Raw genomic sequence first — 20,458 nt, 5'->3', positions numbered from 1 at the left:
CACGGTGGAAGCAAAAAAAAAAAGCTAAATCCAGCAAAAAAAGGAATATGGTGGAAGCAAAAATTCGAGATGTTTCCAGTACAGAAGAGATAGTGGTAGCAAAACAATTTGCTGGATCCAGCTCCCGGCGATGCCCATGGTAGCACACCGGTGGCTGGTTGCAGCATCTCTATCGTCCCTCTTCACATTGAAAAGTAGGAAAACACGCGGGTAGTAGTATCCTGGTTGGCTGGTTCCAACTCTGGATGGTGCTCGTTGTAGCATCCTGGGCGTGACGAGGGACGAGGCTGGTCGAAGTTTCGGCCGGTGCGCCGGATCTAAACGTTTCCCTTTTTCATTGGTCGTTGATTTTTGACTACAGCCAGGTCCCACCTCCCTGCCAATACTCATATCTACCACAGCGGATGTTCATGCCCTCAGACCCACCGGACGGCTCCTCGCCGGTGAAACCCGCCGCTGCACTACCAGAGAACTTCTTTGGTCGGCTGAATTCGTGCGCCAAAGCCAAACTCTGCAGTACCAGTTTAACTTTTTTTAATACAATCATCCCTCTCTATTTATTTTCGACAAAGGATGCTTTATTACTTAAAAGATTAAGCATTACATCCGGCCTCTATATAACTGACATGCACACAGCCAAACCAAGTCCAAACTGAAAAACAAGAAAAAAAAACTGAAATACACGAAAACATGAGTATGACGCCTAGATTGTAGGAGGGCCAATCCTAAGATCATACTGCCATCCATGTTGGGTAAAAGTATCCCTCACCCTGTATGCTCCAAGTGTGTTTACACACCTCCATAAACCGAGTCTCGATTCTCCACCCATAGTAGAGATGACCATGGCAGGTTTCCTAAGACCTTCTTTAGTGGAGACTATATATGTGCCCGCGCGTTGCCATGTGGACCAAATATTTTTAAGACAACAAGACTACCATTTGGGATAAGTCTTTATGGAAAACGAATAGACAAAATACAATTATGTTTTCGTTTTATAAAGCGTAAATTTTCTGTCATTTCCTGAACATGGAAAATAGGTATGTGCACATGATTGATCTACTTTATTGGGTTACCAAAGACAAGAGATTGACTGATATTTATTTGCCTGTGGACCGGGATTTTATTGCTATTTATTGAGTTGCCAAAGATGTCTGAACCGTATCAGGTTTTACAATAAGAACAATTAATTTATGGATGTGAATTTATTCGTATGTACCATAGATTTATCTGCGTTTATAGGGGTGGTAGATACGAAGAGTAATTTAGACAGTTGCCGTAAATTTTGGATGATGTGCCCTTTTTTGGAGGAAAAAAATTGGAAAACAGTGTATGCCTATTATTCGGAGTTGAAGGGAGTAGAATGGTACTTTTGACATACATTTTAAACGCTCCAAACTGATCATTTTTAAATGCTCCATGGTTTGGCTTCACTAAGGTGTGAAGTTATAGTTTTTTTTAAACGCTCCAAACTGATATTTTTTGAGAATGCTTCAACTTACCTCATATATTTTAAAATATTTATTATATATTTAAAAGATATTCAATGAATACCAAAGAAAATTTTTTGTGTGCACTGAAAAAAGTAGACATGTATATAAAAAAAGGACAAAGCGGCGCTCGTAAATAGATGGGAACATTTCCCACGGGCCGGGCTTGGGCCATGAGTGCCTGTGGTCCAGCTTTGGCCCTGGACAGTTTACCGGTAGCGCTTCAGTGTCGTCGGAGCCGGTCGAATAGCAAGTTCGGTTCTGGATGGCGCAGCGGATCTGCTGCCCGGAGTCCTTTTAGAGAAATTGGTGAAGGTAAGCCAGTCCAGGCTGGTTGCCCCTAGTGTTCTTCCTCCAGAACATGAAGAAATGCAGAATAGTTTGGTCCGGTTCAGAACATGAATTAGTAATTCCGAATCCTCTTTATATTCTGATTTTATACTTGTTTTGAGTAATCAGTTCAAAACTTCAAATCCTCCTCACGAATCAGAACCTATTTTTCCTCCCCTAAATAGTTGGCACAACTGTTATATTATAAATGAAAACACTGCACTTGCAACAGGTGACAAGGAGCACGGGTACAGATGGACAGACGGCTCCTGGAAGCAGCCACATCTGGTGATTCCAAATCAATGAAAGACATGGCTTCGCAGGATGCAAGCATTCTACTTAGAACAACTCCACAAGGGAGCACCTGCCTTCACATATCTTCCACTCATGGTCATGAGGGATTCTGCCAGGATGTGTTGGTGCTAAACCAGACTCTCCTCACCAAGGTGAACTCTGACAGGGAGACACCACTTATAGCGGCGGTGATGGGTGGACATGCCTCATTGGCTTCTGTGTTGCTCGGGCGTTGTTGTATGCTAGGATTGAGTGAGGTAATTTTGCAAACAGACAACGATAGATGTAATGCACTGCATCATGCCATCAATTACAACCACAAGGACCTTGCGATGGAGTTGATAATAGCAAAGCCTTCTCTGTCACATGGTGTGAACAAATACGGCGAGTCACCCATGTTCATGGCGGCAATGAGGGACTTTACTGATATTGTTGAAAAGCTTTTGGATACTCATGATTCGGCTCATGAAGGAACGTATGGTCACAATGCCTTGCATGCTGCTGCCAGAAATGGAAATGCAGGTAAGAGAACTGTACATATATAACGATACAACATACAGCAAAATCGCATCTTAACTTTTAGTTGTACTAAAAAGTTGATTCTTGGATGGTCTATTAGTGTGCATTAGTACTAACCTTCAATGTGGTAGTTTATACATGCCAAAGGTTATCATAATTATTTATTATATTTGACAACTTGTTTCTGACTTGATTTGTTTTCAGTTATTGCTAAAACAATTATGGCGACACGGCCTTTGCTGGCCACAGAAAAAAGCAATGATTCGAAGACTCCAGTGCATATCGCTGTGATAATGGACAAGATTGAAGTGCTACGAATATTTTTGGAACATGATTGGTCCTTAGGACATGTGACACACAAAGAGGAGTATGTGAGTTCTCTCCTTTTTACTGCCGCGTGCCGGGGTAATGTTGGTATTGCTCGAGAGCTTCTCAAGCACTGTCCCGATGCTCCCTATCGCCTGGAATCTGGTAAGACATGTCTGCATGTGGCTGTAGAGGGAGGTCACACGGAGTTTGTTCAATTTCTTTTGAAGGAACCACAACTTCAGAAATTGGTGAACATGCGAGACGGAAATGGTAAAACTGCTCTGCATCACGCAGTCAATAGGTGCAATCCAAAAATTGTTGCGGCTTTACTCTCTCGCAAAGAGACAAACTTCACAATATATGACAACCATGGGGAGTCAGTAATTTGGCAACTACGGAATGCCACAGATCATGCCAAGACCTTAAACTGGGTAAGCTAATATAATATCCTCCTTTGTGCATTAACAAATAGTTGTCGTTAAATTAATTCCGACAAAATACTTATAAGTTTGGATGGAAATCAGTATACACTATACCCTGTGATCGCTTACCATAACTTTTGCATGTCTTCATTGTATTCCTCAATGTAGTGTCTTGTTAGAATGCCTTGTATATCTCACAATTGCATATTTAGGCTAGGGGGGCCTAGTTCAAATATAGTTGATCAGGCTCATGTTCTTTCTCCAAAACTAGTAGTCCTTAGGGCATCTCGAACGCTCATTCGCAAATTTCATCCCTCATCCGTCCGCGGCAGGGGGGTGGTGGTGGGAGGAGGGACTAGTCTATGGATACAGATGCAGAAGCCAGCCATTCAACGCTACCCGCATACCTTGCAAGCCGGCTTTCAACTTAAGTGGACAACATTCGTGCAAACCGGCTGATTTCATATAAACCGGATGAATTTTTTTACATTTCGGATATATTTCAGCTTAATTATAGCGGACTAGGCTAGTCTAATGTCGGCCGCGATGGATCCCCATTCCGACATGACTTCTCTATGTTCGGCTCTACTGCTCATCAGACAATCATGAGCGATGGACATATAAGCTTCAACGGAAGGGAAAGAGTAGCCTCTGCCTACGTTAAACATGGATCAAAGTTGGTTTTAGGGTTTGGGAAGATGGTCACCGTGGCCTCCGCCTACGCCATATCTTCCCTATGTCTGGATGCGCCGCTCATCGGAGTGGCCTCGGAGGGACATGCTTCAGCCCGAGGGGAAGAGTGGCCTCCTCCACCTCCTAGAGCAAGGGCGGGGGATGGTGGTGGTGTGTGAACAGGGCAAGACACCGACTGTGTACGCCGGTGATGTGGTTGTTGTGGCCCTCGTGAGATCCAAGCGTCGGCGGCCTCCCATGGTCTACTTTTCCTCAGTGTTGGGGGTGGCCGTAGATATGTTGGTCGTCTTCGCCGGCAGGGTGCGGTTCCGCCAACATTCACCACGGGTCATGCGGTCGCGGGCATGGGAGGACCGGGATGACACGGCAGCCAGAGTGCCCATGCCGCCGTCCTCCCCCGTGAGAAGCATGGGGCAACATGCCACTCCTCTGTGAGCTTGCTTGGAGCGACAAGTTGCTTAACCACATTCTGGCTTGGAGCAGCGACTTGCCCCTCCGCTTGCTAGCCAGCATTCTCGCCCTTGGTACTGACAACCTGCAACGGCGAGGGAGATGGAGCAGCAAGTTTGCTGGCTCATATCCGGGAGGCTCGGCGAGCCACCTAGCTCGCTTTTGTGTCAGCGAACTTGTCTTCCTGCTCATCAGATGCCATGGAGAGTGTGGAGACTATGGTGCAAGGAGGAGACTAGGAGCGGAGGTGTGGTGCGGTTCTTGCTCGGCATCTGCCCTCGTTTAAATAACTGGAGAATTTGAGGAGTCAACCAGCCTTGTGCTTAATGTCGTAAGTCTCGCGGACTTGCGTGTGGCCAAAGTAGGTTTCTCGACACATGCTCGGGTTTAATGGAGGTAGGTGGGCAGTATGAAGTCATTTGAATGTGGCAAGGAGGCGTGTTTAGTTCGGCGTGCACCGGGCGGCGCTTTTTCGGCCGACGTGCCACTTCAATGCCGACAGTGAGAGATCGTGTCCGCTCTAGACCGGCGTTAATATGGAACGGCCGCTGTACCAGTGGCATAAAATGTGGGCAGCTGGCATGAGGAGGGAAAGCGCACGGGCGAGGAAGGAGGATTTTGGATGCTCCAGGCTACTCAAACGCGGGCGTGGCAGCGGTCCGTACGCCTGTAAAACCACCTTAGTTTGTCTCCATTTTATGGAGAAATGTTCGTCCGGACCATTGGATACTGGTGCGGGACCGCCTTGGATAGTTGCAGGCACTTTAAGGGTGGACGTTGGGATTCCCTTACGTTACACAAGAAGAGATAGAAAATTCAAATATAAGGACATGTCCACATGCACCCCTTTGTGATTCTCCACCCTGTACACCAAGGGAGAAAACCTCCTGTACCATACATCTCAAACTGTGAGACTTGTAAATATACTTTTTAAGATAATTCAGTACACAATAAATTTTCACGTAAATTTTACAGTTGTTCGTAGTTTTAAACTTTTTAAATTTAGGAAAATTCCTGGATAATAGATAGAATCTACCGAAAGGTTATAGAAAGTAACTTCGAACGTTTGCTAAGGCATTCTTGGGTTATTTGAGTTTTTGTTTTCACAGCTGGTTCCTGGGGTTTTGCAGCTTCTAAGGAGATGGATCTTATTTTGAACGTTGTAGTTTTACCCTAATAAAATCCATGAAAATATGTGGAGCTAGTACTATTAGGATACACCATGCAATGAATGTTTCCTAAATTTTCATTATTGTACAAGTACACAGTCGCGATGGGTCTTTTCTTTTGGAAAGAAGAACAATCCCGTCCCCCGCATCAAGCGATGTACACATCTATTTTAAGACCCGACAGAACAAATATCTTATATTTACTAATTGAAGGAACCATACGAGCCTCCACCTTAATCCTTAACAACTGTTTATAATTAATCATTAGATCTTAAATTTACGTATAGGATTAAACAAGATATACTTATCATGTTTAGCAGTACGATCACATACCAAGAGTCCATATGTGGTAAGATAGGAAGGACGCGTACTAACAGAAGTCATCTAATAAAGTAAACATTTTTTCTGGAAACGTATCCCAATGAAGTTACCCATGCGGACATGACTAAAAAAGCACAAATAAACATTGCTCATCTTCTTTCATGAATAAAAAAAATCACAGATCAACCTTGATGCTAGAGTGTGTTGCGTACATCTAGGTGTAGGTACGTGGTCTAAATATTTTCATCCAGAAATCACCGCACGCACACAAACCACAACGCATGTATGCATGTATACTGTACCAATCCCGTCTATAAATCACACTTAATTAAATATATACTCTCAAATGTGCATGTGACAACACGTATAGTATTTTTCTGAAAATATATTGAAAAAAGTACATCAGAAATCCACAATTAAATTTTTTCGATGTAAAAAATATAATTAATGAATAAATCCAAGATTATATTTAAAAATAAAACATTCTAAACTATGCAAGTACATTAGAAACAAACGACACTTCAGACGTCAGGGAATGAAGTACAAGTGGAATAACCCTAGAAATAGTACATGTATAATATTGTTAAAAGAAAGGAATCTTGATATGTATTTACTCATTGGTAAAGTAGATAATCTAATACTTATAGGCTATGAGAATAGTCAATAAAATATATTGATAAATATTTTGCACATCTATTTTCTATAAGATTTAAAGAAAATGAAACTTATATAAAATTTTGATGTACAATATTGTAAACTTCTAATAATTTCTAGCCCATGCACGAGCACGGGTTGACGACTAGTAAGGATAAATCCAAAGCCACCTTCCTGGCACTGACGGTCACTACATTTACACACTTAATAATGTGGCTGACCTCATATCAACACACACCATCTAATCCATTGGCCTAACCAAACCATCCGTTGGCAAGCCGAGAGCATCAACCTGTCTAGCAGACCGTCTGCACACATATATGCACATGCACATGCTTAAGAATCACCTGCAGCCATTTTCTGCCATCCTACCTTCAAGAGCGATCAACGCATTTTCGTTGCCAGGCCATACTGCCCTCGACACCACCACAACGCCAGACAATGCCACCACCTACACACGTCCATCAACACGCGTTATTCGCCGAGGCTCCATTGCTCCGCTGAGACCCTCTGTAGTCGTTGCGGTAGATGCAACATCGCTCCTCCTCTTCTCCCCTCTAGCCAACACCTCCTCCAAGACGAAGCCCCAAGAGGAAGGACGACTCTGAAGGCCCCGTCGTCGTCCAGTCCGGGAGACCCAGATCTATGGTTTCGTCGGAGCAGCCGATACCAGGTGATGATAACGCAACCGAAGATGCGTACAACAAGGAGACTACACCAAGATTCCATCATCATCCGCCATGATCGAGATCAACATGGAATTCACGGGCATTCGCGTCACCCGAACGAGTAGCTGCCTAGGTTAGTGATGAGCCACGCCATGATGGCGCGCCCATCCAGCGGATTGCCAGCAAGCAACTAGCATCCCCCGCCAACCGATCATCGCGCCGACGGTCGTCCACGTGTAGAACCAACGACGGATTTGGGTGGGATCCCGATCCACGACCGCCGCCGCGATCACCACTGCTCCATACTGGTTCTCGCCGGCTATGGCGGCAACCTCCGCGGCTGCACGATCTTGGACGCCTCCCTAGGCGTTGTGCGCGCAGTCCTCGATGGCCCAGCCCCAGCCACTCCATGGTGTTCTCCGCCGTGTCCATCGCCCCGACTCCTTCGATGTCGGGCCCGCTGCCACTGCAGCCTACGCCGGCGGCAATTGTGTGGAATTGGCTGCTTGTGGTGCTAGGATTCGCCCTGCCGGCGCCCTGGGGTGGCGTCATGAAAGGTCCTATGGCTTTTTTTTGCTTTATTTGTTGTTTATTCCAGGCTTTACTATAAATATTTAAAACACATGCTCTTCTCTTTGTACTCTAACTTCTCAACACACAAAGCAAGTGGTTTTAATATAACATTTTCTAACATAATTACAATATTATGGGTGATATGTGACTCTTAGACTACCCATAGTGGGAGTAACTTCAGCAGTAACATAAGACCCACTTAGCAAATTTGCTTATTTGACAATGATTTAATAAGAAGACAAATGATTTGAGTAAAATAGTTAGTTACTCATACTATGAGTAAGACACTGCACATATGTTACTCCCCACTATAGAGGTAGTAATATAGACTAGTAACATATGCATGTTACCAGTCTAAGTTACTCCCCATTATGGATAGTCTTAGAGGTGTGGATCTCATACCTTAGACCATTGGTGATAATTAGTAAGGATATCTATTTAGTCAGAAAAGATATTAGTTTAGTTAGGAAGATAAAGATATGGTTTGTTAAGAATGTTAAGATTGTAGTCTTAGCCATCAAGTTTGAGTCATCCGTACAAAGGGTGATCATGTACTGTAGATGAATTATCAATCAGATGAGAATAAGCTACTAAAGATCTAATCCCCGTCCCCAACCTTCATTCTCTCTCTCACCCCTGGCTCTATGGTCGGCCAACTTTCGCTCCTCGGAGTTGTAGCCCTAACCATGTTATGTTCATCAGTCTTACCGGTACCAGTCCTAGCACGTGGTAGCGACACTAATTGAATATGTCGACAAACACACGAATTTTGTTTCTTTGGCACATGCTCCCCGGATGTCCAAATAACATAAAATTTTGCACACAAAATGAGCATCTTGGATAGCTAAAATTTTCAGATTTGTTAGAATTTATTACTGTTTTTTTAAATTTTGTTGTTATACAACCGGGTGTAGATGAGCCTGGGTGAAGAATAGCCGCTCTCTAAAGCTTCCTTCATTCACCCCTCGTTGTTGTATGGTCATCTCCCTCTTTATTATTTGGCTCATGCAGAATGAAGTGGCAATGCTTATATCCAATGTGCTCCTCGCTTGCTGTTGCTTTCGTGTGCATCATTGCAAAGTGGGAGGATACGGAGTTCCTGATTTATTATCAATCATTTACTAAAAAGCTTATGTGGTTTGCATACATAGCAACAACCACAGCATTTGCAACTGGATTATACACGGTGCTAGCCCCTCGTCTCCATTGGTTAGCTATTGGAATTTGCTCACTACCGGTTTTACTCCCAGTTCTTACTAAAGTGCTCGGTGAATGGCCTGTCTTGAAGCTCAGATTTCGGTTGGGCAAAAGTTTCAAGTCTGATCTGCTTGACATGGTCTGACCACAACGATTTTTCCTATGGTTCGGCTTGCTTATAATATTTTATAATTTCTCTGTAAATGTTTGCCTACAAATATTGTATTATTAATTCATCATAAAAGAATACATTGTATTGTTATTCATACTAGCCATGATGTAATGTTTTTGGCTCGTAGTGTCGATGTGGAGAAGAAGACCGTGTGCCCTTTTGATTGTACTCATAGCATATGATATGTGTGTTCTGTAGGCGCTTCTCCCTAAAGTTATGAAACTCTTCCACGCGGAATTACTTTCCATTCTATGGTCCTGCTTCATCGTTGCCACAGAGTGGTTGTTTCCACAATTAAGGTCCTTAGGTGAGAAGCAAACATTAAGTTTAATGGATCACAGTTATCTCATATTGTCTTCACTTGAGAGCCCATGGCACTGTAAGACATTCTAATGCTCCTTGAGCTTTCCAACATTGCTGAACTATATGCGAGAGATATGTCCGCCCCTTGAAACCTGTGGTGGTACCAATGCTACCGCTGCATTGGTGAACTACGCTATTTGTACTTGTGCCTAAGTAGGTTTTGATAGCCTGGGTTGCATAATTTCAGTGGTTAAAAACTTATGATAGAGCCAAAAAAAAACACAGAACATATATGTATTGGTAGATTTTTGGTTGTGAAAATATGCTCTAAAACTGTAGCTCCTCTACATGTCCATTAACTACATCCCAAATTCTCTCTTGGTTTTGGGTAAAAGGGCATAAGTCTCAGCCCATTTTATTACAATGAACTAAGAAGTCAAAATTGTAGCATAATGGAGTGAACTTAGTGAAGGAAATATGCCCTAGAGGCAATAATAAAATTGTTATTTATATTTCCTTATATCATGATAAATGTTTATTATTCATGCTAGAATTGTATTAACCGGAAACTTAATACATGTATGGATACATAGACAAAACATAGTGTACCTAGTATGCCTCTACTTGACTAGCTCGTTAATCAAAGATGGTTATGTTTCCTAACCATAGACATGTGTTGTCATTTGATGAACGGGATCACATCATTAGAGAATGATGAGATGGACAAGACCCATCTGTTAGGTTAGCATAATGATCGTTAAGTTTTATTGCTATTGCTTTCTTCATGACATATACATGTTCCTCTCACTATGTGATTATGCAACTCCCAAGTACAGGAGGAACACCTTGTGTGCTATCAAACGTCACAACGTAACTGGATGATTATAAAGATGCTCTACAGGTGTCTCCGAAGGTGTTAGTTGAGTTGGCATAGATCGAGATTAGGATTTGTCAATCTGTGTATCAGAGAAGTATCTTTGGGCCCTCTCGGTAATGCTCATCACTATTGGCCTTGCAAGCAATGTGACTAATGAGTTAGTTACGGGATGATATATTACGGAACGTGTAAAGAGACTTGCCGGTAACGAGATTGAACTAGTTATGAAGATACCGACGATTGAATCTCGGGCAAATAACATACCGATGACAAAGGGAATAACGTATATTGTTATGCGGTTTGACCGATAAAGATCTTCGTAGAATATGTAGGAACCAATATGAGCATCCAGGTTCCACTATTGGTTATTGATCGGAGATGTGTCTCGATCATGTCTACATAGTTCTCGAACCCGTAGGGTCCGCACGATTAACGTTCGATGACGATTCGTATTATGAGTTATGTGTTTTGGTGACCGAAGTTTGTTCGGGGTCCCGGATGAGATCACGGACATGACGAGGAGTCTCAAAATGGTCGACAGGTAAAGATTGATATATTGGAAACTTACATCCGTATACCGAAATGGTTTCAGGAAGTTTCAGATAAGTTTCGAAGTACCAGGAGGTTACCGTAACCCCCCAGGAGAGTAATGGGACAACATGGGCCTTAGTGGAGGAGAGAGGGCCAACCATAGGAGGTGGCGCGCGCCCCCTGCCAATCCGAATTGGCCAAGGGGTGGGAGCGGCGCCCCCCCTTTGCTCCGAAAAAAGGAAAAGTTGGGGGAGGGTGCGAATCCTACCAGGAGTGGAGTCCTAGTAGGACCCCCCATATCGCGCCCCTACTGGCCGCCAGCCTCCTCCTTCCCTCCTTTATATACGGGGGCGGAGGGCACCCCAAAGGCGCATCAATTGTTCTCTTAGCCATGTGCGGTGCCCCCCTCCATAGTTTACACCTGCGGAGATCGCGTCGAAGTGCTTAGGCGAAGCCCTACGCGGATCACATCACCATCACCGTCATCACGCCGTCGTGCTGACGAAACTCTCCCTCGACCCTCTCCTAGATCAAGAGTTTGAGGTACGTTATTGAGCTGAACGTGTGCTGAACTCGGAGGTGCCGTACGTTCGGTGCTAGATCGGTTGGATCGTGAAGACGTTCGACTACATCAACCGCGTTAACATAAGGCTTCCGCTTTCGGTCTACGAGGGTGCGTGGACACACTCTCCCCCTCTCGTTGCTATGCATCTCGTAGATTGATCTTGCGTGATTGTAGGAATTTTTTTAAATTGCGTGCGACGTTCCCCAATAGTGGCATCTGAGCCAGGTCTATGCGTAGATGATATGCACGAGTAGAACACAAAGAGTTGTGGGCCATAATAGTCATACTGGTTATCACCAACGTCTTACTTTGATTCGGTGATATTGTTGGATGAAGTGGTCTGGACCAACATTACATGACCACGTTCATGAGACCGGTTCTACCGACGTGATTTGCACACAGGTGGCTGGCTGGTGTCTGTTTCTCCAACTTTAGTTGAATCGAGTTTTTTTTTGAAGGTTAGGACAGTAGGAAATGCTCCTACTGCTTCTATATTACCACAAAGTAAAAGTTTTTGTTACATATGCACATAGTGGGGGAGGGGGGGGGGGGTGGGTGTGGAGGGGAATAACTACAAAGCTAACTACAAAGCTAAGTTACAAGGTGGCATCAACATCCTTAGCAAGGATCCCTCTGCAGTAATCTCCAAATGTGTGCTCAGTGTATGTTTGCCAAAGTATCGTGCACAAGTTGTTTTTTGTGGTCAGGTAGTCTGTGTAGGAGGTCTTGAAAGTCATTCACGAACCTCCTTTTCCACGAGTCAATGCATGGCAGCACTTTTCTAAAGTAATTGTTGTTGCGCTCCTTCCACAAGCTCCAAGCCGCCAGAAAGAAAATCTCCATGATCATTTTGTGGTGGTGCCTCTCTTTCAATCTCTCCGGCAGCTAGAGGCGATGATGGTGGTCACTCCAGTAATGTTCAGTATCCTCCAGTAGGACTGGCTGAAAGTGCAGTGGAAGAAGAGGTGTTCCACCGTTTCTTCAATGTGTTGACCACACAATAGACAGTCTAGATTGGTCCCAATGTTGTAATGTCTCCGTTTTAGCATGTTTCTTGTATTGAGACGGTCAGATAGAAGCAGCCACCCGAAAACCTTAATCTTAGTCGTGCACTTAGTTTTCCATAGCCATTTGAATGCCACATGCGTAGTGATCTCTCTAATGTAGTGGTTGTAGTACGACGTTGTTTTGAATTTGTGTGCACCCCAACAGCAAGCCCAAGTATCTTTCGCGTTCGTGAGTTGCATGTCAGCTACCTCACTCTGGATCTGCTTCAGCTCATCGTGGGCTTGTACTGACAGTGGTAGATGGAAGGTTGTGGCCAGATTGGTTGTGTTGAGGAAGGCCTGAACCGGAATGTCTTCGGATTTGCAGTAAGAAAAAGCCCTTGGGTAATTTTCCTCATAAATAGAATGGTTCCAATTATCTTTCCAGAACAGGGCTGAGCTGCCGTTGTGCACATTGACTTGGGTCACTCCCCGGTAAACGGGCATTAATTGGATAATATCCCGCCATCAAAAGGAACCGCAGGGTTCAGTTGCATGGGGTACAGTCTCAGTATAGTAGGTATTCCAGATGAGGTTAACCCAAGGTGTGTCATGCTGATTGTAGAACTTGTGTAGGAGTTTGAGCAACAGGGCGTCGTTTTGAACAAGAAGGTCCAGAACCCCGAGTCCACCACTCCTTTTTGGGCGGCAGACCATGGACCAAGCTGCCAACGAGTTACATTTGTCTCCATTGTCTGTTTTCTTGTTCCAGAGGCAGAATCATCTGATTTTGTCCAACTGAGCAATAATTTTTGGAGGGAGTCTTAATGTACCCATCGGATAGATAGCCAGTGACGTAATGAGGGAGTTCAGGAGGGCTAGTCTACCCGCATAGGACATGACTGACATAGCCGCAGTAATTTTTCTTTCTTGCTTGCAAACGAACGATGTCAAATCCAAAACCGAAGGTCGAGTAGTACCAAGGGGCAGACCTAGGTAAGTAAATGGCATGGCTGCTTGAGCGCAACCAAAGATCGCTGCTAAAGCATCGCATTTGTCCTGAGGAGTGTTGATGGGAACCAACGTGGATTTATGAAAGTTGATTTCGAGTCCCACAGAAGTGGCACAATACTCAAGTATCTGTTTGATCTTGGCGGCCTGGTTGGTGCAAGCAGGAAGGACGATGATAGTGTCGTCGGCATATTGAATTATAGGGTATTGGTCATTTCCATTTGGCGGGATTGGGTGTTGGATGGCCTGGTTTTGGAGTGCCTCATTAAGAGCAGATTGAAGCAGGTCAGCTGCTAACACAAATAACAAAGGTGACAGAGGATCGCCCTGACGCACTCCACATTTATAGAGAAATTGTCGACCAGGCAGCCCATTGAGAAGCACCGATGATTTGCCTGATGAGAAGATATTTTCCATCCACGTTAACCATTGGGTTGGAAATCCCATGTGCTTCATAATTAGCAACATCTCAAGGTGTTGGAGCGTATCAAAGGCCTTCGCAAAGTCTAGTTTCAGTAGAACGATCTCACGCTTGGATGCTTGGCACTGGTGAATATATTCGAAAGCCCAGGCAAGGCAGTCATGAATGGAACATCCACAGAGGAAGCCATACTGGTTGCGATGAACGATCTGTAGAATAATTCTCTGAAGGCGATTGGCAAGGATCTTGGTTATAAGCTTAAGACATCAATTGAGTAGCGTGATCGGACGAAAGTCGTTGACTGTCACAGGTGCATTAGTCTTAGGTATCAAAGTGATGTGCCCATAATTGATGCTCTCCATATTCAAGTTTCCCCCATGGAACTCTTCACATAGCTGATAAGTATCATGTTTGATAATGGGCCAGCAAGCTTTGATGAAAGCACCATTAAACCCATCTGGTCCTGGGGCCCTATCTGGTGGCATTTCTTTGACAACCGCGTCTATTTCTGCATGTGTAAATGGGGTAATCAGGCAGTGAAAATCTACCTCTTCTCGGAGCATTTGCGAGAGGTTGAACTTCATTGGTTGTGGGTTGTGTGATCCTAGTCTATCTTTGTATGTGTCAAACAGAATTGCTTCTCTCGCTGTATGATCGCCCACCTCAACGCCATTGTTGTCTTGCAAGGTTTTTATAAAATTCTTTCTGTATCTCTCAGTAGCCACGGCTTGAAATTTTTTGGAATTCTCATCACCGAATTGAATCCAAAGAATGGTGCATCGTTTTTTCCAATGATCTTTTTGGTACTCTAGAAGGCGAAGTAAGTGTTTTTTGAGTATATCTCTGAAATTACCTTCAGGTATAGTAAGGGGCCGCCATCAGCAATACTGTCAAGTTGAACCAGAGCTTTATTTGTGTTCTAATCGCAATTTTCAGTCTGGAGATATGACGTCTCCAGTGTTTGAGGGCATGATGGACAGCTTTGAGTTTTTGACACAAACGTGATGCTGCATTGTTATTTTTGTTATATTTGATCGGTTTATCCCAGGCTAGAGACAAAGCATGCATAAACCCTGGGTGTGCGATCCAGTAGGTTTCAAACCTAAATAACTTACTGCGTGGGATGGTAGTCTGGATGGCCACAGAACAGGGGAATATGGTCAGAGACTGGCTTACCAAGGGGGTTCACCGTGGTGTTTGGAAATGTGGCAGTCCAGTTTAGGGAGGTAAAAAACCAATCGAGCTGTTCCAATAGGGGGTTTTGTTGCATGTTAGACCACGTATATCTTCTGCCCTTTATAGGTATCTCAGTGAGATTTTGTTCACGGATAAAGTCATTGAAAGTGAACATATCGTGGATGTCTCCTCCCGGTTTATTATGATTTTCTAGAGAGCGGGTGTAATTAAAATCACCTAGAATGAGCCAGTCTTCTGTCAAGGGGATATGTAAGTCAAAAAGCCATTGTGTATATGTGGATCGTTGCTCGCCTTGACAAGGACCATATACATTTACTAGTTTCCAACGATGGCCCGATTGAGTTGACGTAAATTCAATCCCCAGGGCAAACTGATCAGATAAGAAAACCTGTCCCGCAAAGAGATGACTTTTCCAAATCGTAATAATACCACTAGAACCGCCACGCGAAGGGATATAAGCATACTTATCAAATCTTTTGGGACATAAAGCTCTAAGGGAGGAATCATCAAAGCAAGGTATTTTTTATTCTTGCCAACAAATAACCGCACATCCACTAACATTGATAGCATTAGAGAGAGCCAGCTGTTTGTCTGACGAATTAAGACCACAGATGTTCCAACAGAGTACGTTCCAGTTTTGCAAAAGAGGCATAAAAGTAAAGATACTAGAGGGTAACTAGATCGAGGAGGTCGATCCATCCGCCGGCTTGGAGAGCGCAGCAACCATCAGTTCTTCTGCTGGAATAGCACACAACTGTGTGCCAATAGCTTGCATTGACTCAATTGTCATTGGTGGTGGGATCTCTGCATCTTGCACTTGAGGGAGGTTGTCTTCGGAAGTGACTGGAGAAGCAGGGTTAATGCGGGGCTTCACCTTGGATTTAGGCAGACGTGTGTCCGAAGGTTGGGGAACCCGGAATCCATTGTACTTGGTCGATCTGTTGCTGCGACGAAGTGATGAGGTGTCTACAGGAACTGGAAGCTTCCCTTTACGCTGCTTGTTAGCTCTGCTGCTAGCTTCAGGTAATGTACTATCGACAGCAGACTGAACATCCTCCAAAGAGTTGTGGCTGTCAACAGATATAGAGGAGGAACCAGAATCAGAGAAAGCAAGCGCAGCATTGGATTGTTGCTGAGATATGTCCAAATAGCTGCTCTCAGAGGCTTCCTGAATATCAGTATCGATGATGCCAAGTGGTGTTTCCATCGGAGCAGTCAGCGACAGCAGGTTGTTGTTGTTGTTGTTATTGTATGCACGTTCAGTCAGTTCAGAAATGTGCACTGTGTTCTCAGTAGATGAGTGTCCTAGAGTTGGTACCTGTGTAAACTAAATCCCCGTGCTCCCAAGGTCCACTTGAATCTCCACACGAAGATTGTCATTTCTGAAGCCAAATCCACCATTCCAGGGCCCAAAAGACGCCATGAGCGGGCGCAACACCGCGAAGATAGTGGCATTCAATTGTTGACGGGGCACCGGATCATCCAACATGAGTGCCATAAGCTGCTCACCTTGAGTGGATAAACCAAAACGAACCCCATGAGCATGTAGTTCCACTGACACATTGATGCTTTCGACATTAGCGGGTGATTCGGTGGCACCAGGTAGCACAATCAGAGCCAAGGAATGTTCAGAGCTAGAATCATCAGAAATAGTGATGAAATCGTTCCAAGCCTACGCAGCACTATCAACTGTATTGTTGTCAGGGACTAGGCCATCCTGCACTGAGAGTCCATGTTCATCCAGCCACGCTTGATAATTCATCAGGAACAGAGGCATAGGAGGATCAAGAGGCTTCGACCAAGCATCCCAACCATGATTAGCATCGCCCGGTGCTGCCTAACCTTCAGGTGGTGCATTGTTTGGGGTAGCGTTCTGCACGAGCCAAGCATGAACCTGTTTTTGATAGAGCTGTTCTGCAGTGAGATGAGGACCATGAAGGGGGTGGGGATTGCCCTCGGGAGGAGGATCTTCTTCACCAGCAGGGGCACCTCAGGGAGCAATGCATTCCAATCATTGCTACGAAGTATGGTGATTTGCACTGTCCAACAATCGCGAGCGCCACTGAGTTGCCAAACCACAAAGCTCTTCGGAATGAGTCTGAGACTGATCACGCGTCCCTTGATAAGCATGAATCGGCGATCCTGCCGCGGGTTGTACCAAGAAACTAAAGACCCAAATCCACCCAAAGACTTGTTGATATAATAGTCCGTCTGGTAATCATAAGGGAAGCCGAAGTACATGAGCCAGACCTCGGGTCCAAAAGAGGTGGTGCGGCGGTTCAAAGTTTCATGGTGAGGAACAAAGGATATGAGCAGATCTTCATCCTCTAACTCAATGGGTGTGGCAACCACAGTATCCCTGATGAATGAATCTACAAACCCAAAGATCCCTATGCCAAAAGGATAATCGCTGACCTCGGTGGTAAAAAGCTGAGCTTCATGGAGCAAACCTCGGATGGTGTTGCGAGTGGCGGCCCGGCGCTGCAGAGGGACGTAGTGGCTTGTCTCCGCTACTGCCAGGTAGTCGTGGTTGAGGGGAGGGATCAGGGCAACCACCATGCCGCTGCGGACGACACGGTTCGTCGGACCAGGCTCCACGGCAAACCCCGGCGGCAGGAACAGGATGGGGTTGAGGGGATAGTTAGCCATTGCGGTGGAGCAGAGTGAAGGTGGTAGGGGGGTGAATGGATGAGCATGGGCGGTGTCGCTTGGGAAATCACAACAGAAGTTGGAACGTGAGGGGTAGGATGGGAAGTCTGCGACCTTCTCGGGACCCACTTCCATTTTTGATTGAATTGCTTTTTAGATAGGCACGTTTCAGGTACCCATAGTAACCGCAGGATGAGCATCGGACGGTAGGTCTCGCCCTGTGCTGCCTCTCCATAGTAGGTAATATTTGAGCAGATAATCCAGTATTGTGGATTGCATTCTCATGGTTATTTATTAAGGAATTATGATGCTTTGGTAAATACTAGGAGGGGCAATCCATTACCTTATGACCAGGAGAGGAGCAATGAATGCAAATAAGCCGAGCCTGGCAATTTATTTTCTGGTGTCCCCATTGAAGGCATCTAGAGCACAGGGAGTCCCAATTGATGGATAGAGTCTCAATGTCCTCCTGAGAAAAGCATGCTTGGGCCAGATCCACTTTGTGACGGGCTTCGAGGATAGGGGGCCAACAGGAGTGGGCCGGGGCATATTTGAAAGCTGAAGCCAGGAAACTCTGGGGCAGACGTGGGTAAGTCACCGTGATCGGGCATTGAAAAGCACCCAAATGTAAAGTATCGGGGATATAATTCTCCTCCAAATCTGCTTGTCGGAGATAAATGTCAATTAAGGATTTGGGTTTGCTGACAACCTTAATTGGCGGCTTATCATTAATGCGGGCCACAAACTCACCAAATTTGATTTGATCATGATCAATGATCAAAGAATCAGAATGAACCAGAGAAATCATGGAGGAAGAAGCCTCAGCAGCATTGGAGTTAGAAAAATTCATGTGTGTCATCGGGACCAATGCAAACTTACTGAATTCTCGACGGGGTGATTCATGGCCAGAAGAATCCTGAGTGAAGAAATCCAATTTCGAAGAAACAGCCATAGAACGACGATTATCTAACTCAGGTAAGGCCATGTCCGCATGCCAGATATCAGAAGAAGCCGGGGCACGAGTGAAACGGCCATTGAAAAGATGAAAATGACATACGAAATCCGGCCACACTCGATCCTTAAGACCATAGATGAAATGACCCACTTTATTATTGGCCACCGAGAACTTAAAAGCACGCGGATTGATTTGCTTCACCTTGAAACCAGAACTTATTCCTCCAATGCAGCATTGTAAGGCAATGCCCACAAAATCCTGTAGGAGATATGCCCTAGAGGCAATAATAAATAATATTATTTATCTCTAAGTTCATAATTATGTTTATGTTCCATGCTATAACTGCAATGATTCTCGAGTCTGCAATATCCACGAGGCTCGAAGGAAGACTCATATGCACGTGTGGAATAATAAACGGTAAGAAGTACTCCTAGTTTGGCCTCTAAGACTAGCTCAAGTGTTGCATGATGGTTCCGTTTTCCTAATCATGGGCATGTCTATGCCAGCAACTTTGAGGGCACAATGTTAAGAGAACATTTGTGTTGAATCGACCCGGTTTGATGTTATGCTATGAGATTCATTCGTCACAAGTTAATGGTAAATAACACAGAGATGGTTAACGTTTGCATGATTCCTTAGACCATGAGAGTATCGAGTTTCTTCATGCTTGCTTCATGAACTTTGGGGTTTGTTAAACGTCATCCGTAAATGGGTGGCTATTACGGCGGCTTACGGGTTCATGGAAAAGTGTGTCAAGTAACTTGATAGCTCAAGATTGGGATTTGCTCCTCCAACAATGGAGAGATATTCTCGGGCCCTCTCGGTGTTACGGTATCCATCATCGTCTGGCCAGACACAGTGTGATTTGATCACAGGGATGCCGGAACACAGAAACGAGAAAAGAGAACAAAACCAGTAACGAGGTAACTAGCATAGTGGACAAATTGTTGATCCACGGGGATGCAAGTAAATCTCACCTCGGGTCTTTGTAACATATCGCGAAGCAACAGGAATAGCACACGACAACTGGAGGTTCACTCGAATATTCATTCGTGTGGGTATAGGGGTCAATATGGGTGTCCACGGCTCCGATGTTGATCATTGATCGGAAGGGGTTCCGGGTCATTTCTATACTTCACCGAACCTATAGGGTCACACGCTTAAGGTTCATCTATCTATTGAATACTAGACAGGGAGTCTGAGAGAAAATCACCGAAAAAGTTTCGGACACCGGAAAAGTTTCGTATAGCGGAATCGTACCGCAGAGAGAGGTCATCGGGTGAGTTTCGATGATACCGAAAAGTTGTTTCGGGATATACCATTAAGTCAATTTGGTTTCGGCAAATGCATGATAATTCTTGAAGGGTGCCAGAATCATTCTGGAAGCTTTTTGGAATTTTCTGAGATAAAAACCGGAAATGTTTCGGAGCTGCCGGAGCCACTTCAGATGCGTTTCGCAGATGAAAATCACTAAAACCGGAATTGTTTCGGAACGCGTTGAAAATTATTATGGTGGGTACTGGAAATGTTCTAAGCCCACATAAATATTTTCAGTTCGAACGGGCGCTGAAAAATGTCGTCGTGAATAGTGAAAGTGTTTTTGGTGATATTTTATGGTGAGTCGCCTTTTGGGATATTTCCAAAAGGCTTCTAGAAGGGCTTGGGGCCAAGCATGCTCCTCATGGGGGCCCCCCAAGGGGGTTGG

The 20,458-nt window shown here is 44.7% G+C and overlaps 1 protein-coding gene across 1 annotated transcript; it reads left to right on the top strand.

Moving 5' to 3' along the window:
• Positions 1 to 2,071: 2,071 nt before the first annotated feature.
• LOC123068105 (serine/threonine-protein phosphatase 6 regulatory ankyrin repeat subunit C-like) lies at positions 2,072 to 9,231 on the top strand. Its single transcript, XM_044490594.1, has 4 exons — positions 2,072 to 2,633; positions 2,835 to 3,370; positions 4,049 to 4,485; positions 8,901 to 9,231. Exons 1-4 carry the CDS (start codon positions 2,072 to 2,074, stop codon positions 9,229 to 9,231), a joined length of 1,866 nt encoding a protein of 621 aa, XP_044346529.1.
• The last annotated feature ends 11,227 nt before the right edge of the window (positions 9,232 to 20,458 follow it).

This window comes from Triticum aestivum, chromosome 3B, assembly GCF_018294505.1.
Source record: "Triticum aestivum cultivar Chinese Spring chromosome 3B, IWGSC CS RefSeq v2.1, whole genome shotgun sequence".
Lineage (NCBI taxonomy): Eukaryota > Viridiplantae > Streptophyta > Magnoliopsida > Poales > Poaceae > Triticum > Triticum aestivum.
Note: the sequence above shows the minus strand (reverse complement) of the source record. Positions and strands in the feature narration are given on the sequence as shown.